The sequence below is a fragment of the Trachypithecus francoisi genome, unplaced genomic scaffold (genome assembly GCF_009764315.1).
Source record: "Trachypithecus francoisi isolate TF-2019V2 unplaced genomic scaffold, Tfra_2.0 Lachesis_group14, whole genome shotgun sequence".
NCBI classification, from domain to species: Eukaryota; Metazoa; Chordata; class Mammalia; order Primates; family Cercopithecidae; genus Trachypithecus; species Trachypithecus francoisi.
The window spans coordinates 4690504-4715191 of record NW_022681459.1 but is presented as its reverse complement, the minus strand read 5'-3'; the positions used below and the strand labels follow the sequence as shown (position 1 = coordinate 4715191).

The 24688-nt window shown below is 38.7% G+C and overlaps 1 protein-coding gene across 1 annotated transcript in view; it reads left to right on the top strand.

The window, feature by feature from the left end:
• The window catches only part of TMPRSS15 (transmembrane serine protease 15), a 146485-nt gene that overhangs the window by 109025 nt on the left and 12772 nt on the right, over positions 1-24688 (top strand). The window contains exons 19-22 of the mRNA XM_033232200.1: positions 7530-7625; positions 11014-11063; positions 11223-11397; positions 24470-24651. Coding sequence (XP_033088091.1) covers positions 7530-7625; positions 11014-11063; positions 11223-11397; positions 24470-24651 — 503 coding nt within the window. The remainder of the gene's footprint in view (positions 1-7529; positions 7626-11013; positions 11064-11222; positions 11398-24469; positions 24652-24688) is intronic.

Here is a 24688-nt window from a genome sequence, read left to right as displayed (position 1 = left end):
AAGTCAGGTAGCGTGACGCCTCCAGCTTTGTCCTTTTGACCTAGGATTGTCTTGGCAATGCGGGCTCTTTTTTGGTTCCATATGAACTTTAAAGCAGTTTTTTCCAATTCTGTGAAGAAACTCATTGGTAGCTTGATGGGGATGGCATTGAATCTATAAATAACCTTGGGCAGTATGGCCATTTTCACGATATTGATTCTTCCTATCCATGAGCATGGTATGTTCTTCCATTTGTTTGTGTCCTCTTTGATTTCACTGAGCAGTGGTTTGTAGTTCTCCTTGAAGAGGTCCTTTACATCCCTTGTAAGCTGGATTCCTAGGTATTTTATTCTCTTTGAAGCAATTGTGAATGGAAGTTCATTCCTGACTTGGCTCTCTGCTTGTCTGTTACTGGTGTATAAGAATGCTTGTGATTTTTGCACATTAATTTTGTATCCTGAGACTTTGCTGAAGTTGCTTATCAGCTTAAGGAGATTTTGGGCTGAGACGATGGGTTTTTCTAAATATACAATCATGTCATCTGCAAACAGGGACAATTTGACTTCTTCTTTTCCTAACTGGATACCCTTGATTTCTTTCTCTTGCCTGATTGCCCTAGCCAGAACTTCCAACACTATGTTGAATAGGAGTGGTGAGAGAGGGCATCCCTGTCTTGTGCCAGTTTTCAAAGGGAATTTTTCCAGTTTTTGCCCATTCAGTATGATATTAGCTGTGGGTTTGTCGTAAATAGCTCTTATTATTTTGAGGTACGTTCCATCAATACCGAATTTATTGAGCGTTTTTAGCATAAAGGGCTGTTGAATTTTGTCAAAAGCCTTTTCTGCATCTATTGAGATAATCATGTGGTTCTTGTCTTTGGTTCTGTTTATATGCTGGATTACGTTTATTGATTTGCGAATGTTGAACCAGCCTTGCATCCCAGGGATGAAGCCCACTTGATCATGGTGGATAAGCTTTTTGATGTGCTGCTGAATCCGGTTGCCAGTATTTTATTGAGAATTTTTGCATCGATGTTCATCAGGGATATTGGTCTAAAATTCTCTTTTTTTGTTGTGTCTCTGCCAGGCTTTGGTATCAGGATGATGTTGGCCTCATAAAATGAGTTAGGGAGGATTCCCTCTTTTTCTATTGATTGGAATAGTTTCAGAAGGAATGGTACCAGCTCCTCCTTGTACCTCTGGTAGAATTCAGCTGTGAATCCATCTGGTCCTGGACTTTTTTTCGTGGGTAGGCTATTAATTGTTGCCTCAATTTCAGAGCCTGTTATTGGTCTATTCAGGGATTCAACTTCTTCCTGGTTCAGTCTTGGGAGAGTGTAAGTGTCCAGGAAATTATCCATTTCTTCTAGATTTTCTAGTCGATTTGCGTAGAGGCATTTATAGTATTCTCTGATGGTTGTTTGTATTTCTGTGGGGTCGGTGGTGATATCCCCTTTATCATTTTTTATTGCGACTATTTGATTCCTCTCTCTTTTCTTCTTTATTAGTCTTGCTAGCGGTCTGTCAATTTTGTTGATCTTTTCAAAAAACCAACTCCTGGATTCATTGATTTTTTGGAGGGTTTTTTGTGACTCTATCTCCTTCAGTTCTGCTCTGATCTTAGTTATTTCTTGCCTTCTGCTAGCTTTTGAATGTGTTTGCTCTTGCCTCTCTAGTTCTTTTAATTGTGATGTTAAGTGTCAATTTTAGATCTTTCCTGCTTTCTCTTGTGGGCATTTAGTGCTATAAATTTCCCTCTACACACTGCTTTAAATGTGTCCCAGAGATTCTGGTATGTTGTATCTTTGTTCTCATTGGTTTCAAAGAACATCTTTATTTCTGCTTTCATTTCGTTATGTACCCAGTAGTCATTCAGGAGCAGGTTATTCAGTTTCCATGTAGTTGAGCGGTTTTGATTGAGTTTCTTAGTCCTGAGTTCTAGTTTGATTGCACTGTGGTCTGAGAGACAGTTTGTTATAATTTCTGTTCTTGTACATTTGCTGAGGAGTGCTTTACTTCCAATTATGTGGTCAATTTTGGAATAAGTGCGATGTGGTGCTGAGAAGAATGTATATTCTGTTGATTTGGGGTGGAGAGTTCTATAGATGTCTATTAGGTCCGCTTGGTGCAGAGATGAGTTCAATTCCTGGATATCCTTGTTAACTTTCTGTCTCGTTGATCTGTCTAATGTTGACAGTGGAGTGTTGAAATCTCCCATTATTATTGTATGGGAGTCTAAGTCTCTTTGTAGGTCTCTAAGGACTTGCTTTATGAATCTGGGTGCTCCTGTATTGGGTGCATATATATTTAGGAGAGTTAGCTCTTCCTGTTGAATTGATCCCTTTACCATTATGTAATGGCCTTCTTTGTCTCTTTTGATCTTTGATGGTTTAAAGTCTGTTTTATCAGAGACTAGGATTGCAACCCCTGCTTTTTTTTGTTCTCCATTTGCTTGGTAGATCTTTCTCCATCCCTTTATTTTGAGCCTATGTATGTCTCTGCATGTGAGATGGGTCTCCTGAATACAGCAGACTGATGGGTCTTGACTCTTTATCCAGTTTGCCAGTCTGTGTCTTTTAATTGGAGCATTTAGTCCATTTACATTTAAGGTTAATATTGTCATGTGTGAACTTGATCCTGTCATTATGATATTAACTGGTTATTTTGCTCATTAGTTGATGCAGTTTCTTCCTAGCCTCGATGGTCTTTACATTTTGGCATGTTTTTGCAATGGCTGGTACCGGTTGTTCCTTTCCATGTTTAGGGCTTCCTTCAGGGTCTCTTGTAAGGCAGGCCTGGTGGTGACAAAATCTCTAAGCATTTGCTTATCTGTAAAGGATTTTATTTCTCCTTCACTGATGAAGCTTAGTTTGGCTGGATATGAAATTCTGGGTTGAAAATTCTTTTCTTTAAGAACGTTGAATATTGGCCCCCACTCTCTTCTGGCTTGTAGAGTTTCTGCCGAGAGATCTGCTGTTAGTCTGATGGGCTTCCCTTTGTGGGTAACCCGACCTTTCTCTCTGGCTGCCCTTAAGATTTTTTCCTTCATTTCAACTTTGGTGAATCTGGCAATTATGTGTCTTGGAGTTGCTCTTCTGGAGGAGTATCTTTGTGGCGTTCTCTGTATTTCCTGAATTTGAATGTTGGCCTGCCCTACTAGGTTGGGGAAGTTCTCCTGGATGATATCCTGAAGAGTGTTTTCCAACTTGGTTCCATTTTCCCCCTCACTTTCAGGCACCCCAATCAGACGTAGATTTGGTCTTTTTACATAATCCCATACTTCTTGCAGGCTTTGTTCATTTCTTTTTCTTCTTTTTTCTTTTGGTTTCTCTTCTCGCTTCATTTCATTCATTTGATCCTCAATCGCTGATACTCTTTCTTCCAGTTGATCGAGTCGGTTACTGAAGCTTGTGCATTTGTCACGTATTTCTCGTGTCATGGTTTTCATCTCTGTCATTTCGTTTATGATCTTCTCTGCATTAATTAGTCTAGCTGTCAATTCTTCCACTTTTTTTTCAAGATTTTTAGTTTCTTTGCGCTGGGTACGTAATTCCTCCTTTAGCTCTGAGAAGTTTGATGGACTGAAGCCTTCTTCTCTCATCTCGTCAAAGTCATTCTCTGACCAGCTTCGATCCGTTGCTGGCGATGGGCTGCGCTCCTTTGCAGGGGGAGATGCGCTCTTATTTTTTGAATTTCCAGCTTTTCTGCCCTGCTTTTTCCCCATCTTTGTGGTTTTATATGTCTCTGGTCTTTGATGATGGTGACGTACTGATGGGGTTTTGGTATAGGTGTCCTTCCTGTTTGATAGTTTTCCGTCTGACAGTCAGAAGGACTGTCTGTTGGTCTGTTGGAGATTGCTTGAGGTCCACTCCAGACCCTGTTTGCCTGGGTATCAGCAGCAGAGGTTGCCAAAGATAGAATATTGCTGAGCAGCGAGTGTACCTGTCTGATTCTTCCTTTGGAAGTTTCCTCTCAGGGATGACTCCACCCTGTGAGGTGTGGGGTGTCAGACTGCCCCTAGTGGGGGATGTCTCCCAGCTAGGCTACTCAGGGGTCAGGGACCCACCTGAGCAGGCAGTCTGTCCGTTCTCGGATCTCAACCTCCGCCTTGGGAGATCCACGGCTCTCCCCAAAGCTGTCAGACAGAGTCGTTCGCCTCTGCACCGCCCCCGCTGCTTTCCCTATTGGACCTCAGCTGTGGGCTGTCCCCAGAGGTGGAGTCTACAGAGACAGGCAGGTTTCCTTGAGCTGCTGTGAGCTCCACCCAGTTCGAGCTTCCCAGCGGCTTTGTTTACCTACTTAAGCCTCAGCAATGGCGGGCGCCCCTCCCCCAGCCTCGCTGCTACCTTGCGGATAGATCGCCGCAGACTGCTGTGTTAGCAGTGAGGAAGGCTCCGTGGGCGTGGGACCCTCCCGGCCAGGTGTGGGATATATTCTCCTGGTGTGCCTGTTTCCTTAAAGCGCAGTATTGGGGTGGGAGTTACGCGATTTTCCAGGTGTTATGTGTCTCAGTTCCCCTGGCTAGGAAAACGGATTTCCTTCCCCCTTGCGCTTCCAGGTGAGGCGATGCCTCGCCCTGCTTCAGCTCACGCTGGTCAGGCTGCAGCAGCTGACCAGCACCGATTGTCCGGCACTCCCTAGAGAGATGACCCCAGTACCTCAGTTGAAAATGCAGAAATCACCGGTCTTCTGTGTTACTGGCGCTGGGAGTTGGAGACTGGAGCTGTTCCTATTCGGCCATCTTGCTCCGCCCCCCCATAAATATTTTTAAAATACTTGTTCAATTCAGTTTTTGTCCAGATTTTGGTGTGAATTTCCAGAGAAATTAATGTATCTGGCCAGATGCAGTCACTCACGCCTGTCATCCCAGCACTTTGGGAGGCCGAGGCAGGTGGATTACCTGACGTCTGGAGTTCATGACTAGCCTGGCCAACATAGTGAAATGCCCTCTCTACTAAAAATACAAAAAAAGTAGCCGGCTGTGGTGGCACACACCTATAGTCCCAGCTACTCGGGAGGCTGAGTCAGGAGAATCACTTAAACCTGGGAGGCAGAGGTTGCAGTGAGCTGAGATTGAGCCACTGCACTCCAGGCTAGGTGACAGAGTGAGACTCTGTCTCAAAATAAATAAATAAATAAATAAATAAATAAATAAGCAAGAAATTAATGTATCCCTTCAGGCTCTGTCTTAAAAGAGATATGCAAGGGACAGGGGAAAAGGATAGCTATAGATAAGTGAAGAGTCTAAAATCCACCCCTCTAACATCTATTTTTAATGATACACCTTCCAAAACATTTCCTCATTTAGACACGAGTGCCTTAAAACAGATTACTGGGTAACTAGAAGTCACTTTGGATGTCAAAAAGCAGAGCCTCGTGCCAGTAGCAGAAAAAGATGCCATATTTGGCTATGACATGTTTTCCTGACTATAGCAGGCACCAGGATCACCTGGAGGGCTTGGTAAAATACAAATAACCAGACCCTACCCTAGAGTAGGCCTAAGACTACTGGCTAAGTTGGCCTCGAGTGAGCCTGGAGAATTTGCCTTTTGACCTATATTCTCTCCTGAGGCTGATGCTGCTTGTCTGGAGAGCATCACTTTGAGAATGTGTCACGGGGAGTCAGGAACATGGAAAACTACCTAGAAGAATGTTCAACACATGGCAGGCATTCAGCCGAATGAGGAAACTAGAAATGTGATCAAACACAAGAAAATAAGAGCGATGTCTAGAAGAGAGGTCAGAGAATGACTCTGCCAACCAACCAACTTTACTCTGGCAGCAATGATGTTCACTAATTAACCAATTCCAATGATGTTCCTGGAGCCTGCAGACAGCAAAACACAACTAAAGCCTCTTTAATTTGAAATGGCATCCCTTGATATTTTTGAAAGCTGAGATTACCATGATGATTTCTACCAAAACCTGCAAGAATGGTCAAATTCAAGGTCCTCTACGATCTGTTTTTATCTACATTTGGTCTGCTCTAAATGTGTGAGTCCTTAAATGTAACTGTTCTGCATCTGTGAAGTTCTTCATGACCTGGAGCATTCCAGACTTTCTACATTCGCAGCTACCCTTTGACGTCTTCATACCTGTTTTGTTTTCTAAGCCATAGCAAAAGCATTTTATATAAATATTTAAATGAGATTTTCCTTCTGCCCACTTGGAGGAATACCATGATCTCTAACAACAGGAATTCCTCTAACAACAGGAATTCCAAGGCTCATCTTTCCTTTGGCAAATTCATTTCAGGCTTTATTAAAGAATGGGAATGGCTTTGTGTGTTTGAGTTACTTTTATCTGTTTATAAAATAAAAGTGCAAGGTTTAAATTGTGGAACATTGAATAGACATCTATTGTCCCAGCTCTATGTTCCGTAGATGAAAGTTACTAAACAAACATGCTTTCAGCTTGATAAAAGCATTAAAAGAGAGAAGAACCACCTTCTAAATAGCTCTTATCTTCTAATTGATCAGAAAAGCTTTGAATGTTATTTGGAAGTTCCCTGGAAACAGACAGAAAAGGGTTAGTGTTGGCAATAGCTTGGGGAAGACATTGGGGCTTCTTTTAAAGAGGCAATGGGTAGGTCGGTCACAGTACTCCAAAAGGTAGAACCACACCATCTCCCTGCTCACCAGCAGAAGACGGCAGAAATCGGGATGTTTCCAGCCTAAAGGGATATTTTCTTATGATGATCAAAATCTGAAATAAATAAAAGGCAAGAAACAAGATTAAGAATTAAAAGCTAAAAGTCTCTGGCTAAGTCTAAAACAGAGTGTCAGGATAATTAAGAGAAATCTTCAATTAGAGCTAACAGTTGAGAGCATGGGAGTGACGGGTTTTCAGGGAAAAGACAGCCTAGGGGCTACATGTCTTTGGTCACACGGAGCTGTCTCTTTCTCCACCCTGTGGTGCCTCGCCAATTGACGCTTGCAGGCCAAGGCTACATAGTCTCTCTGGTGCAATCACATGACTTCCTTTAAATTAGGGCTTGTTAGCCTTTGAATTGAATGAAATATGAAGAACAAAGCAACGTTTTGAGAGGTAAACACTGAAGACAGTCTTTATGTCTATGTTGTTCTCTACATGCACTTTTAAAAAGGTGAGCTAAAAACAAAAAGATGAGCTATACAACAGGAGAAAAGCTTAATAAATTACAGTGCAGCAATGCTGTGAAGTTGTCATTCAAAGCGGTTTTTTATGGAAACTATTTGACAACATAGAAAAATCAAATTTCTTACACCAGATAACTAAGTGATATATGTAATGATTTTAACTTTGTAAGAAAATATCTAAGAATGCAAGCAAAGACTAAAGATATTACATTAAAGTTAAAATTACATTTCATGCGATTATGGATAATTCTACTGATTTACTTTATCCTTTAGATAGGAAAATACTTGAAGTTTTATATGAAAACGTTAAATTTTTTGCCTGCAATCCCATAACTTGTTTTAATGTCCACAGCATTAAGGAACTATAAGTCTGGCTTATGGTCTTTTCTTTATGCTTTTGTTTTGTCTGTGTGCTTTTTTCTTTTTTCTCTAGGAGTGGAAACTCATCAATGCCAATCTTCTCTACCAATGGTGGACCATTTGTCAAATTAAACACAACACCTGATGGCAGCTTAATACTAACACCCAGGTGGGTCCCTAAATCTGTTCTTAGACTAGTTGTACATAGACATGGGAGAAGATAGATTGTTGAAGCCAGTCAGATTTGAATGCTATTACATACTGGTCATATAATCTTGAAAGGTATTTGACTTATTATTTAAGTAATCTCAAATAGTATTTAATATCTGATAACATTTTCTAACCCTAATATATATGAGATGGTCAAAAGAAATATTCTATATGTAAATTTCTGGCACATTTGTAGGGATTTGACATGTTTTAATTTTATAACCTTTTTTATCCTTAGCCTTGGATTAATACACAATTAAATCACATGGAAAGAAATTGTGAGAACTGGGATAAAACAGGTCCAGTGTTGATCAGACTAAAGAAGGCAGCACAAATTAGCTACCACTAAAAGAGAAGAAAGAGGGGAAAATCATGATATTCTTTCCTTCCCTTGGCAAATAGATCACGAATATTAAATGAAGAAGTCTAGACTTTTCGTGGTGTCTACATATTCTCTTTTACTTTTCAATATTAGGTTTGCTTTTATAGCCTTTACTAAGGTATTAAAAAGCAGCATCTTTCCTGTATTCAAGGATCTGTTTTAGCTTAGATTAAGTCATTTCTCCTATTTGGGTGTTAATAGTAATTTTTGTTGAAATTGGCTTCTGAATTTTACAGTTCCATTAAAGAACAGCTGTGGGTGGGAAGAACGTAACTGCAAGAAGCCATAACTGCAAAGAAGGATTTAAGATGCTTTGCTGGTATATGTTTTTAATGGTAAAAAATGAAATTAGATGATTATTCGGTTTTTCATGAAAAGTTACCATTTCTGTGAGCTTAACCAGTAAAAAAATAAAAATGGTAAAGGAGTATTTTGAGTACCAAAAAAGAACTTTGCAATGAATGTTTTATATCAATGTTTGCTGGACCTTGACTGATATTATGAGTCTCATCGGATGTGAAGCAAAGCATCTGCAAGTGAGAAAGCAGGCTTCTAGATTTCCTTTCCTATAAGGCATGTCTAAATTTATATTACCATATAGATCCTGAAGCAGTTTGTACGTTAAGAATTTCTTCTATTCATGTCTCAGAGGCATTTAACAATTTGTAAGAAAAAAACTATTTACAATCATTTATGTTAATTATATTATATGCATGTTTCAGATCAGAACTAGCTTATTCTATGCTTATCAATGAAATGCCAGTATCATTTTCCATTGGTGTCATTATTATAATGTATGTTTGTGCTATTTGAAGGAAACATCATTTATAGACATATTTTAACCTTTCATGACATCAACAAGCCAGTTAATTAAATGTCCTTAATCCCTTCATTAACCACATTATATTGAGTTGGCAGAAAATCAGACATATGTTCATTTATTTATTAATTTGGTTAATTTATTTATGCATTTATTTATTGCATAGATGATTATGTTTGTATCCCTATGAAAACTGGTACTTTTGAAAATGCCCTTGCACTAGTTGTTGTAATAAAAAATAAGTAAAAGAAGAGGATTCAGCCAACTATAAAAATCTACTGACTTATATTCTGATTCTTTTTTTTTTTTTTTTTTTTTTTTTGAGACGGAGTCTCTCTCCGTCGCCCAGGCTGGAGTGCAGCGGCAGGATCTCGGCTCACTGCAAGCTCCGCCTCCTGGGTTCCCGCCATTCTCCTGCCTCAGCCTCCCGAGTAGCTGGGACTACGGGCGCCCACCACCACGCCTGGCTAATTTTTGTGTATTTTTAGTAGAGACGGGGTTTCACTGTGTTAGCCAGGATGGTCTCGATCTCCTGACCTCATGATCCATCCCCCTCGGCCTCCCAAAGTGCTGGAATTACAGGCGTGAGCCACCGCGCCCGGGGTGTTCTGATTGTTTAACCTGTTGTGAGATATATGCAAGACTCAGACCACCATCTCCCACCACAGGGTTAACAAAAGGGGAGTTAACTGAGACTTCCTTGGGGTGTTATAAATACATGTCAATATATCTAGATTGATATACATGCATGCACACTAGTTACTAAAAAGATAGGCTTCCTTATATTTCATCTAAAATCATTCTGTATTATAAAGAATATGACAGTCATTCAATATGGTTACATATGATTTCAAATAAACTTTATCATATATTTTTCTGAAACACTGTATTGCTTTGTTTGGACATATGGATCTTAGGTCTTATTTACGTTGCATTTTTAAAGACCTAAACAGCATGTACAATTAGCTGTAGCTAAGTATATAAATGTAAGTCATTACGATTATATATGTATCTGCATGTATAATGTGTGTGTTTTAATGTAGCGATATCTGCAGTGGTTACGTTTGGAAAGAGTGGGAGCAAGTACTTTAATTTCTTGTGTTATACTGATCTCTAGTGGCTGATTAGTAGAATGCATCGTAAAACAAATTTGCTTAGTTTTTGTTTAAAATGGAATTCTTGACACTGGAAAAAGAGTTGGTATTTAAATTTCTAAGCAGGTGATGCGTTTTCAGTCATTTATGCCTATGCTTTTTTTTTTTTTTTTTTTTTTTTTTTTGAGACGGAGTCTCGCGCTGCCGCCCAGGCTGGAGTGCAGGGGCGCGATCTCGGCTCCCTGCAAGCTCCGCCTCCCAGGTTCCCGCCATTCTCCTGCCTCAGCCTCCCGAGTAGCTGGGACTACAGGCGCCCGCCACCGCGCCCGGCTAATTTTTTGTATTTTTAGTAGAGACGAGGTTTCACCGATTAGCCAGGATGGTCTCGATCTCCTGACCTCGTGATCTGCCGCCTCGGCCTCCCAAAGTGCTGGGATGACAGGCGTGAGCCACCGTGCCCGGCCTATGCTTTTTTTTAATGCTTTCTTTTATATGTACTTGTTACATGTCTGCCTTCCTTGAAAGCAGCGCCTGTGACACATTCATCGTTCAGTTCCCTGAATGAAGCACACAGCCTCATACACAGTGTTGGGCACGGAATAGTTGCCGGATTGGCAATACTGAGGCATCCTCTGGGTTATAGAATCATGAAAACCAATATTGGTTCAAGCAAAATAACAGCATCTATCATTTATAGAATTTCATTGTGTATAAGGCCCTCTAATAGTTTTATTGCAAATACTGCTTTTTCTTCCCACAACACTCCAATAAAATACTATCACCCCCATTTTATGGAAGAAGAAACTGAGTCTCAGGGATATTAAGCAACTTCCCTGAAGTCACATAGAAATGGTAGAATAAGGATGTAAACTCACCTCTATTTGACATGAAACTAGGGCTTCTTCGGCTTACAATTCAGTCTCCCTTCATTTCATATATGAGACATTAAGATGTCTATTTTACTAAAGCAAAATTAGGATAACCTACGCGATGTTTGACTTTAAAATACTAACTGCATAATTGTAAAAATATGATTGTTCTTCTATTACAGTCAACAGTGTTTACAGGACTCCTTGATTCGGTTACGGTGTAACCATAAATGTAAGTACATATGTTGTCATATCCCCCTTCCAGGATTCTGTTTAAAATTCTGAATAGAGTTTGTCTGTCACCTGAAGTTATTTTGTTATCACTCAATTTTCACCATCAGAAGAAATGACAAAAATGAAATAGATGCTCTTTCTCCAATTGTTTTAATAGCTTGTGGAAAAAAACTGGTGGCTCAAGACATCACCCCAAAGATTGTTGGAGGAAGTAATGCCGAAGAGGGGGCGTGGCCCTGGGTTGTGGGTCTGTATTATGACGGGCGACTGCTCTGTGGCGCATCTCTCGTCAGCAGTGACTGGCTGGTGTCCGCCGCACACTGCGTGTACGGGTGAGTGTGATGCCAAGTGTCCCTTCCCAAACTAGGTCACCATAGCAGACTCTGCCGAGCGTCCCATTTCATGTAGCCTCACAAAACCACCCCAGCAGGAAAATCCTGCTGTTTATGACATTATAAACATTCCAATTATTTTCCCATTAATGTCATGTCTGAAAATAGAGATAAATTTTTAAAAATTATTCTGCATTAGATACAAATATTAATTATTCTACATTAGATATTATGTCATTAGACCCTTTTACATACATAAAAATGGAAACTTTTGCCAATTCACACAGTAAGCCTTTTTAAGAGTGTGAAATTAGTATTTATTGTAAAAATCATACTGGTTACCATTCAATTTGTCCAATATTTATTGCTAGCAAATTGTCAGTATTAGAAAGTATGCTTAGTTTGCACTCAAATTACAATTATACCACGCCCTGGAAGTTCATGGATAAGCACTTTGTTGTGAATTAGGATAAAAGTACTTAGTTCTTAAGTCAGATCTATTCTGATTGCTACCTATTAATTGAAATTGAGAACTAATATCAACCGTATCTGACTCTGTTTTGTACTATAATAGGACAAGATACATGTTGAATTCTCGCATTTATTTTACAGTCCTAGAGGAGAGAACAGAGTGGATGGAAGCGGGTGAGAGTAAAGGAGGAATGGAAGGGGGTGAGAGTAAAGGAGGAAAAACTAAATGATCCTGGGCCCAAGAACATGTTCATTCTCCTCTTCCACGTGAAAGACGCCACTTCTCTAAGTAGTCACATGGTTCTGAATTCGGTCAGGGAAAAGGGAGCTTTCTCACAGAAGACGCATGAGCTTGATCTAGGACTCATCTCCTGCCCTTATGCCAGTGAGACGTCCAGTGAATGACCTTACTCATAAGGATTAGAGTAAACCTCTCTGTAGCCAGCATCCAGAACCTCTGAGGAAAGGACCATGTTAGAAAGAACCAGGCATGGATGAGGAAAGAACCAGGCATGAAAAAGGAAAGAACCAGACATGGAAGAGGAAAGAACCAGGCATGGAAGAGGAAAGAACCAGGCATGGAAGAGGAGAGAACCAGGCATGGAAGAGGCAGTCATAGTCAATCAGGTTACAAGACTTACCTTTGCTTACCCACGCAGATATTTAAGGTCCTTGGGTAAATAAATACAAACTGTCAGACACAGAGATTGTGAAAATTTTAAAGGAGATAGGGAAAGCCAGGTAGAATGAACATTAAAAGATTGCACTTATGCCTAAATACCCATTATATCAGAGTGAAAGTAGACTCAAATGCATAATCCCAGGACTTTGGAGAAAAAGGACCCTCAACTAGATCTCAGGTTTGCCAAATAGCTGGTCTCCAAAGGAGCTACCTACAGCACCATCCCATCTACATCTAAAGCTCTCCCTGATTCTATCCATTGAGTGTTACATCCTGGAGACTAAATTACAGATTCTCCCATAACTAAAGTACACCCTCTTGACTTTGCTGTAATTGTAATTTATTTTCGTACTATGGCAAGCGTCTGTAGAGGCAATTTTCCCATCCCCTTCTAAACATGGCTTTAACCTTCATCGACATATATTGTTTGCATTGGACATGTCACAGATAGATAGCATCTGTATCCTAACTGTGATGCAAATTAAAGCTACTTTTAGCTAAAGAGCCAGTGTTTTCTGTTGCACATAGGTAGATCTTAATAAGTTAGCAACTTTGCTATATCAACCTTGAATTTTGCAAATTCCTCTTTAGTGTTCTTGTCAAACATATGCTTTCTAAATGTCAGTCATGCTCGCAGTAATATTAGCGATGTCTTTCAATTATCTGTTTTACAGATGTGCTTCTAACAATTCAATGATACCAATATCATAACTTTCCAAACAACAAACATGTGAAGAAAATAGAAAGGCAGTTTTACCTAGTATAAACACATGTCCAATTGTTACCAGAGAAAAGGAGTACAGATCCAGGTGCCAAGAGAGGATTCTTGGATCTCACACAGGAAGGAATTCAAGGCCAGTCACAGAGTGCGGTGCAAAAAGATCATTTATCGAAAGCTCATGAGTCACAGAGTTGGGCATCCTTAGAAAGCAAGAGAAGGAACGCCCTGTCTTTGTTTTAAGTTTTTCTTATATGGGGGTCTTGTTGATGTAAAGACTAAACTAAGCTGTGTCTACATGACAGTAACTTCGACAAAATTTATTATTCTATTGATTTAGAGAAAACAATCCTTGACATTGCAGTGTGTAAGTACATCAAAGCATAATTATCTTGAAAGCATATATTGTTATGGGTGTTGAGACATTTGGACTTTCCATTGTTGTAGGATTGTGTCCTTGTAGGTATCTTTAGGCTGCTTCCTCAACAATAAACATTTTATGACTATGAGTCATGACCAGCAAGGAATGTGTCTTGTTACCAAGATGGGGCTGAACTTAAAATGGCGTTACTTTGGCTCTCCTAGGCTCCTGCTTCTCCCACACAAACACATAGGACAATAAAATGTCTTTTCAGTTTCAGCTTAAGCACAAGCAAAGGTAAGTTGTACTAGAATTGTGATGAATTCAAAATTATCCTTACCAACCATGCATTTTACTCTCCTTCAGCATTCAGTGGAATTGTTTTTTTTCTCTAGTGCCTAACAGCTTTCTTGCTTTCTGCTTCACGTCTCTAACAAAGAAAGTTTCTGATACTGTTTTAGATAGTTTAATCAAAAACTGTTTAATCAGTACATTAATACTGGCTCTTATCTGTCTCTTTAAAACCCTAATTGTGCTATGGAAAGCTTAATTTCTTAATAAAAAGAATAACCCAGATCAAGCAAGTTATTAAATTCATGCTATGCAAGTGCCTTTGCCCTCAGTGTAAACCTGTTCCAGGTGTTTTAATCCGCAGGTGGTTAAATGGTTTAATTGAACAGCTCTTCTGTTTAATCTTATCAACACTTCATTTGCATTCCTCAGGCTAAGTTCACTTGAGTGATTCTAAATAACCCTGTGCCTGTTCGGTTTCTCTGCCATGGTGTTGTCCTTTTACAACCTTAAAAGAAGGATTTGGAAAAGTGTCGGCCAACCTCGCTGTGGTTTAAAGGGCAAATTTGACTTTGAACTAAAGGAGAGGATTTTAATCCTTTATATCCAAAAAATCACATATGTGATTATGGACAAGCAACTTAGTATCTCTAAGTCAGTTTCCTCATCTGTGGGAAATTCATAAGGATATCTATCTTGCTTGTCAGGACAACAATAGGATGCCACAATACTTTTGCCTACCACGATTCATGCAGGAATGTGCAATAAAATGTTGATTATGTTGCAGTTCCTGCATAGGAAGCCTCTGTGAAAGGAGAGGCCAAGTCTTGCACAACACATATTCAGCATATTTATTTTCTGAAATTTTTATATTGATATAATTTCAAACATGCATAAAAATTGCAAAAATAGTACAGAGAGCTCTTTATACCTTTACTCAGACTCACCAATTGCTTACATTTTCCTCTATATATTTTATCATCATCTCTTTCTAAGTCAGGAGACTTTTTTTTCCGAACAATTTCGTACTAGGTTAGATGTATTTTTGTACTCTGAAGTACTCAGTGTATTTTTACTAAAAACAGGATACTTCCTACAGAATCACAGCAAATCATGGAAATTTCACATTAATGAAATACAATCCTAATTAATTGTCACAAATAGGCTCTTTATTTTGTTTGTATGTTTTCCATGTTAGAACCGATTCAGGATAGTGTATTGCACTTGAATGCTACACTTTTTCCATATCCTTTAGTGCAGCGTAGCCCCTTTCTGTATTTCTTGTTTTTAATATTTTTGAATATAGGCCAGTTATTAGGTGGGAAGATTCTTCTATTTGAAACAGAAAAAAAAAAAAAAAAAACTCAAGCTTGCTCCTTTATCAGCCTTAATATAGTCCCACTCTTTGAGAACTTCTTTTATTTTCTCTCAAAATAAGATGCTCCAGGTTAATCTTGTGTGTTTTCTGTCCTAGCCCTGAAGTCAACTTTTCCGTAAGAAACCTTATTTCTATTTAACTAATTTCAGGTATTTCTGTATTTTGGTAAACATGATCTTGTGTGCTTATGGCTACTGTTTTTGTGTCCTGTTCCTAAAACTATACAATGAACAAAGCTCTATTACGTACCTATAAATATAAACTCAAAACAATGACTCCAACTCAAATAGAATACTACAGGGCAAATTCTAATCTTGTCTTCTTCTGTATTTTTACATCTTGATTCCAATAATAAAAAACATTGTTCCTATTATCCACAAGTTTTACATCTTGATTCCAATCGTAAAAAACATTGTTCCTGTTATCCACAAGCTATTGATGTATTTGCTGACGTCTGGAAAGCCTGGAACACAAAAAGGAGTTTGAGAATTGCTAACTCACGCTACTGCATGAAGCAGACTCATCAACCAGGGTCTCATATTTGTTTTCCACTCTTTGTTCCTGCTGACATATAGCAAAAAGCATAAACTTAAGTATACAATGTGATGCATTTTGTAGATGCATGCACCTATTAAATTGACATGCCTCTGAAGAAATAAAACATTCCAGTCACCCAAAGAGTTGCTTCATTACCTGTTTCTAGTCGCTCACATCCCAGCTTCCAGAAACAAATATAGAGTCACTTGGGTGGGCGATCATATATAGATGTACAGTCTGGGTCACAGTCATTGAATAGACATCTATTAAAGATGAAATTAGTGATAGGGAGCCTCTTGCCAATATCTCACTCTTTAATTTAGCTTTTCAGAGCACACCAGAGACATCACAGGGATTGCCTGATTTCTTATTGAAACAATTCCTTAAAATATGTGTTAACACTCCTGAAATAAATAATTTCATATATGAGGTATTTGGGGCATGGTGAGAAATACAGACTACTATTTATACTTTGTTTGTTTGTTTGTTTGTTTATTTATTTATTTATTTATTGAGACAGAGTTTCACTCTTGTTGCCCAGGCTGGAGTGCAATGGCACCAACTCAGCTCCCTGCAACCTCCACTTCCTAGGTTCAAGCCATTCTCCTGCCTCAGCCTCCAGAGTAGCTGGGATTTCAGGCGTACACCACCACACTCGGCTAATTTTGCATTTTTAGTGGAGATGGGGTTTCTCCATGTTGGTCAGGCTGCTCTTGAAAGCGCAACCTCAGGTGATCTGCCCACCTCAGCCTCCCGAAGTGCTGGGATTACAGGTGTGAGTCACCATGCCTGGCCTATTTATAATTTATTTAGTACTCCATTTATTAAACAGATATAACTAATAAAACTTTGAAAATCAAGTTTTTAAACAGTTAAGCATTTATAATAAAATAACATTACTTGATTGTTACTGTAATTGCAATTAAAATTTGGATTTTTTTGAATGCCTCATACTCTAAGCAGAACACAGAACATATATCAATTCAATAATGTTTAAATACTTAATTTCTACTATACCTATCCTAAATATACGTATTATTAGTTTAATTTTATTTTTCTGTTCATCCACCTAGTCTTATCGCTCTAGGGAGTTAGGCTTGTAATATATAATGTTCTTCAGATTGCAGAAATACTATAATATTTTAAGATTATGGTAATATTTGCAGATAAGAAAGAGGAAGAGCGGTTGGAGGCAGTGGCTTAGGCCTGTAATCCTAGTACTTTGGGAGGCCGAGGCGGGCCTGAGCTCAGGAGTTTGAGACCAGCCTGGGCAACCACCATGAAACACCAGCTATACTAAAATACAAAAGAAATTAGCCAGGTGTGGCAGCGTGCGCCTGTAGTCCCAGCTACTCGGGAGGCTGAGGCAGGAGAATTGCTTGAACACGGGAGGCGGAGGTTGTGGTGAGCCGAGTTCGCACCACTGCCCTCCAGCCTGAGCAACAGAACAACCCAACACTCCGTCTGTACCAAAAAAAAAAAAAAAAAAAACCCAACAGGAAGAGCATTTTCTCAGAACAATACAGACTTCTCTTTTAGATGTTATTTGTGTAAATGTATGGGGTACAAGTGTAATTTAGTTACATGGGTGGACTGCATCATGATGAAGTCAGGGCTTTTAGGGTATCCATCACCTGAATAACATACACTCTACCCATTAATTTCTTAATATCCACCCCCCTCCCACAGCACCATCCTTCTAACTCTCTCTGATCTATCATTCCACACTTTATGTCCTCTATACATTATTTGGCTCCCACCGTAAGTGGGAATATTTGAAAGTTGTTTCACTTAAGATAATGGCCTCCAGTTCCATCCATGTTGCTGCAAAAGACATGATTTTATTCTTTCTCCTGGCTGAATAGTATTTCATTGTGTATATATACTACATTTCGTTATCCAGTCATCTGTTGATGAACACCTATGTTGATTCAGTGTCTTTTCTATTGTGAATAGTGCTGTCATAAATACACAAATGCAGGTATCTTTTTGATATACTGATTTCCTTTGGGTAGAGTCCTAGCAGTGGGATTACTAGATCAAATGGAAGTTCTATTGTTAGTTCTTTGAGAAATCGTCATAGACAGTAGAGATTTCAAGGGTAGATTAGTAATATTGATCTCTGATTAGAGCTTAGGTCTTGGATCCTTTTCCAAAATATTTCAAGTTTGGGTGCTAGTCATCTTCCTAAAAGTTAATATTATCTTACTGGACCACTAAGACTTATTAGATTTAGGTCTTTATTAGAAGTTTTATCAACTTCCAATCTTGTGTTTCCCTGTAAAATTATGTTTCCTGTAGGTCTCTCTTGTCCCATATCATACAATCCATTTCCTTGACACCATTCTATTAGCACTATTTTAATAACATATGTCTATTCGTCAGGTATCTCATTATAATTATTGGTGCCCTCAGAAATTTTATTTCCTAAAAGTTTCTATCATATCTCTGAAGTTACCTCTACTTTGATAATTAATTCATCATCTTGGATCACATTGTTGAGCCCCCTTTTTCTTAGCTATTTTGCATAGCTTGTTACACTAATAGGGAATATTTTAATATATAGAGTTTGAGACTCTAAATATTAAAAAAGGAAAAAGAGCTGGGTGGGGCAGGGAAAGACTGAGGAAGAACAGAGAGTGAAATGATGTGGATTGATATGCAACTCTGCCTCTTTACCTGGCGGTTATGAGGAACCACTGGTAATATTCACTCCTTCCTGCTCTTGGATTGCTTACTGTTTCTTATATATCCATTCGATCAGATGACATGTGCTGAGCACTTATCCTGTGCTAAGTATTTTTCTAAGTTGAGGGATGATAGTGTTATACAGACCAACAAAATCTTTGCTCTGATAAGGTTTATATGACAGGTTAAGGCTGAAAACATTTAAATAAATACTTTAGCCATGATACATGCAGTAAAGAAAAGTAGTATGAATAGAAAGTATGATAAGAGCAAGAAGGTTGTTTTCGATACAGTGATTAGAGAAAGCTTCGCAGATCAATTGAAAATGGAAGGAAGATCTAAAGAAATGAAGGAGAATGTTACACAAATTTCTTGGAAGGTAACAGCAAACTGTGATGCTCTGGGGTAGACATGAGGTAGACTTATTCCAGACACCTCAAGAAGCCCTGTTGCTGTTGTCCAGAAAGGGATTGGCAGAGTGGCAGTGATGAGGCTGGAACTATGGATCGAGCCCTGGAGAGGTCTCAGGAGGCTATGGTAAATAGGACGAGGGACCATTTGGAGGACGGAAGAGTGACATTATCTAATCAGGCTAATGCGTGAAGATGGGACCTGCTGGGAGGAGCAAAGGTGAAATCAGGGAGACCAGTCAGGACCATAGCTGACGAAGCTGAGGAAGTGGCTGGATCTCATTAGTAAGTTCTGGTGGTTAGGGTCATCTGCATTTATTAATGATCACATATATGGAGTAAGGAAGTAAGGAAAAGAGAATGGAGTGTTGACATCATTTACTGAGATGAGGAAAACAGAAAGAAACCAGATTAGAAAAAGAGTAAGAGTTCCGAGTTTTATATAGCAAGCTTGGGGCTGCCTGTTAGACATCCAAGTTGGTATCAGTCAATGATGTCAGCCTATGGACATACAAATCTAGATTGTATGGAAGAAGTCAAGAATTAAAATACAAACTTAGAAGTTGTCAGTATATTGTCGGTATTTAAAATAATGACCTGAATGAGATTATATGAGGCCACTGTAGATATAAAAGAGAAGGCCAAAGGCAGCCCCCTGGGATATTCTAAAATTTAGAGTTTAAGAGGAAGAAAAAAGACCCGAGAGAAAAAAGAAAGACTGAGGAAGAACAGAGAGTGAAATTAAAGGAAAATCACAAGCTCATGGTGAATCCTGGAAGTCAAGTGAAGAAAAGAGTTCAAAGAAAATTCCTTATGTTTCAGGAAGTAAAATTATGCTCAGGAGTGTTTGGCCTATTTCTTGTTTCCTGTACTTACTTCTGTTTCTTACACTTACACAAATAACCATATACCCATATTTTTAAAACAGATTTCTACTTAAAATTAAATAAAAATATTCACATATATAAAACTCTTTTCCTTGCTCATGAAAAGGAAGAAAAATTAAACATATCCTTGTTGTCTACCCTCCTTTTACAATAAAACTGCCTTTCGCACCTGTTAACTTTTCTCTTTTGAGTTTCATTGCAGACACATGGCCCTTCATAAACAACTCATTTCTTTTAACTAGGGTAATTATAATGATCATTACATGAGAGTCACCTTGCTAAAACTTGGCCAGTGTTATTTCATTTAATCTGGCTTCTTTGTCCTTTCAGAATTGCCCGATGTTCTTGAAAACTTTCTTATTCTCTGGCAACAACACTATGTATCAGAAGCATTCTAATGTTCAGTTGCCTCAAATATTAGAATTGGCTAGCCATCTAGGAATCCTTGTTATATTCAGAGGAGAATAAAAGTAGAGACCAAAAATGCTGTGCTGGGTGTAAACATCAGTGTTGGCATGGTGCGAATTTGTCGAGGTTGCTGTTTTGCCACCTTTAGTAATAGTAAAACAGGAAAAAGATTTTAATTTACAGTTTTGGATTCCCATTGATTTTCTTTTCCTTTCAGCCTATTGTGATGCTCTATCATAGTTGTCTTACCATATTAGCTTTCTACTGCATTGAAATTCCCACTTACAAACGGACATCCTGATGCCTAGAGTGGTGAAGTTATTTTCACATCAGCACATAGCCACATACATCTGGGACACCACTGGTTCATCTTATCTGGTGCTGCTTCTGCGTCGCAGGAAATGGGAAAAAAGCATCTTTTTTCAAAGAAGCATCTTTGGGGTTACAGAGACCACGAGTGTATGTGTGTATGTTTTTCCGCTCTCTCCAACCTTCGGTGCTTCTCTTTCTCTTGCTGCTGAGATAAATATCTTGCTTGTGCAGGACAGATGGTGAAATGCAGCAAAAATTCAGCCAACTTCTTAACTTCTTCTTTTTTTTTTTTTTTTTTTTTTGGACAGAGTTTTGCTCTTGTCACCCAGGCTGGAGTGCAATGGCACAATCTCGGCTCCCTGGAACCTCTGCCTCCAGAATTCAAGCGATTCTCCTGCCCCAACCTCCTGAGTAGGTGGGATTTCAGGCATGCACCACCACGCATGGCTAATTTTTGTATTTTTAATAGAGACGGGGTTTCACTATGTTGGCCAGGCCAGTCTCGAACTCCCGACCTCAGGTGATCCACTTGCCTCTGCCTCCCAAAGTAAATTCAGCCAACTTCTGTCTAAAGATGCCCTATCTTTGCCGTCTTTATCCTCTACTGGATTGGGGATTTCCAGTTCAAGGTGGTTCTCACCTTCTCCTGTGCCCATCTATCTTCTGTCCTATAGCTCTTCCTTCCTTTACTAGAAAGAAGATGCTTTGAGACCAAATTTTAAAAACATAAAAAGTCCCATCTCTTCATCTAAACTGATTTTTCTGAAGGCTGCCTTCTGCTACCCCTCATATTTGGGTATATAAAAAAGAAAATGATTTTTCTGAAGGCTGTCTTCCAGCACCCCTCAGATTTGGGTATATAAAAAAGCTAGGAAGTTTTCTGCATTGCTCAATATCCCACCAGTGATTATAAAGTACAGATTGTTGAGTGATACCCCAACTTTCCAAATTAGAGTTTCTGGAAATGGAAACTAGAAATCTAAAGTTTTAGAAACTTCCTCAAGTGGCTCGTAGAACTTAGGAACTATTGGCTGTAAGTTCGGTATTCTCTAGTCATTTTCCACCAAGGAAAAGCTCTAAAATTACTGCCAGGTGGAGTAGTACTAGTGGTGCTTGTGCTAGTGTTGGTTTTGTGGTGGGGAAGTTAAGTGCATGACAGAAAGGTTCGTGGAGCAACCTTTCTCTTTGAGAGAAAGATGTAAATGATACATGGTAGTGGAATTTTTCCTATCCATGGTGCTGCTCATAGATACTGAAGTAACAAAAACATGAAAGGGAGGCTATTTTCTATGTGGCACAATAAAACATTTTGGAAATTATCAAGAATGTGTCAGATTAATATTGTTGTAAATTGTATTAAATTAGATGAGTAGCTTGAAGCATGTATGTTTAATCTGCACAGTTCCTGGTTCATATATTGGTTTTCTACTCAAGTTCTTAAAATAATGAAAGGAAATGTTGATTACTAAACTGTGTTACCTAAAAGCTGTCTCATATCAGTAATTATGTTGGTTAGTTCTCAGAGTACAGCATTTACAAAAGATAAGAATTTGGGAGTTTAGATGCTCTCTCTCTGAAATACCTTAATTTAACATTTATTTAAATCGATAGCAAATAAACTGCATATACCTCTCTGAACTTCTATATGAAAAATTCTGAAGATAAAAGACGTAGAAAACATCTGAAGAGACAATCCTATAATTTTGAATAATGGCATGTACTCTGTTAACTCCGACTTATATATAATGATCTCATACACTGTGAGAAAATATTAATAGTTATTTCATTAATATAGCTAATATTTATATAGATAATTTATATACATGCACTATAAATTATAAATATTAATACATTGGTTATATGAATATAACAGAAAATATGATGTATAAATAAATTTAGTAAAATGCCAAATAGGAAACATATGGTATAGTAATTGTAAGATTAATTTTTTGTAAATATTGAGTAAATGTGTGAAGTAAATGTTGAGTAAAAAAAATCATATAATTTTTAAAATAACTACTTGTTACCTGTCAGTCTTAACAGGCAGGCTACTCAAGTGAAAACTGACCAGTTGAGACTTAGGAAATATACTGAACATGTGATAGAGAAAGAAGTTCAGAAATAGAACACCAGGGAAGAGATTTGGCTCTGTTCACTCTCCCTACATAGGCTAGGGTAGACATGGGAATCCCAGGGTACAGTGGAAGTGGGGTGCGGTCAGTATGTCTGAAATTATCAAGATGCCGAACGTGGCTGAAGTACAGATTCCTCTGACCTGGAGAAGAGAAAGCAAGAAGACCTCTTGTCAAGACTCTACAGCACCCTAATGACCTCCTGGCCCAGTCTCTAAGCCACTTAAGGAGCTGCCACCAACTACGAGGAGCAGAGACAACTTCCCCTACCTGGGCCCAGGGAAACCAACAGCAGAGCTTCTCTCTCCCTCTCGCCCACCACATCTCCAGTCCTTCCTTCTAGTGCTCAATCCCTCCCACAGCACCCCACTCAGAGCTGTATGAGGCACCCCAGTTTCTGGTGTAAGTGCAGGCTCTAAAGTCAGACAGCTCCAATTCAAGTCACCTCCTATTTAGATAATCAGCGCCTCGTTTGTTCTGATTGTAAAATTCTGATAAGGATTCAATGAAGAGGTACAAAAGTTCTTGGTATTGCACTTGGCAGCAAGTAGTATTTTGTTGCTCCAGAGCACTCAGGTATATTACTGCAAGTTTTAATGCAATGTAGTTGTCAGTGGACGCTTACTGAATGCTCGGACACTCATTGACTTTACTGATGACTGCTACCTGACCAAACATAATAATTTGGTAGATAAAACAAAGTGATAGATAGATGTAAGTAACTTCATGCCCTTTATACATCTGTAAGTGATTTGGACTTTAATATTTAAATACCACATTAAACGAGGCATTTGTGACTGTTAAGAATTGAATCAATAGCTCTGCCTAGGATTGCAATCATTGAATTTTACCTTCATTGTGAATATGGCTTAACTGGCTTAATTCCAGCTGATAATTCCTTTGTGTGAAGAAATCGCAGGCCAATAGCACATTTTTTTGTATTTTTTAGTAGAGACGGGGTTTCACCATGTTAGCCAGGATGGTCTCAATCTCCTGACCTCGTGATCCGCCCGTCTCGGCCTCCCAAAGTGCTGGGATTACAGGCTTGAGCCACCGAGCCCGGCCACATTTTCAAATTATAATACAGTACCCAACTTAATCTGTTCTACAACACAAGTGTTATCCTTTACCAATTATTATAGATGGCCAGCATTGTATATGGAGATTATTCAAGTTTATATGTTAGATTATAAAAATCATAATAAGACATACTGTTTACCTTAACTATATGTGAATTCAATGACTCTCTACATGGGAAAATGCATCTGAACTTCCTTCCATTATACTACAGTTGCTACAGTTGTCTGAAAAAGCCCTGAACAGGGACATAATTGCCACAGTGAAATGTGACCTAAGGCAGAGTTTCTCCAACCTATATATTACATATATTAGCACGAATTTGGAGATTTAATTTGAAAAGTATTTTTTAAATTGTCTGGTGGTCTATTCCAGACCCATTACATTAGAATTGGGGGAGGAGGGGAGGTAGGTGTCAACATTATTTAAAAGCATCCAGGAGATTGGAATGTACAACCATAGTTGAGAACCACAATCTAAAACTAGAGCTCAGCATATGACTTAAGAGAAGTGAAAGAAAGAGATTAGCACTTATTAGGACTTTCTTTATGTTATCAGAAAAATAAAGATTTAAGAATTATTTTTAAAGGATGATTCTTCAGAGAAATTGAAGAACATTTTAGGATATAAAAATATTCTGAAATGTCTATGATGAAGATCTTCTAGAAAGTAACTGCTTTGAATGGAGAGTGTTTCATATTTCTTCATTACAATTTTCAGGAGAAATTTAGAGCCATCCAAGTGGACAGCAATCCTAGGCCTGCATATGACATCAAATCTGAACTCTCCTCAAACAGTGTCTCGATTGATAGATCAAATTGTCATAAACCTTCATTACGATAGGCGAAGAAAGGACAATGACATTGCCATGATGCATCTGGAATTTAAAGTGAATTTCACAGGTAAAAAAAAGAGATCACTCTTAGTCATCTTATCTGC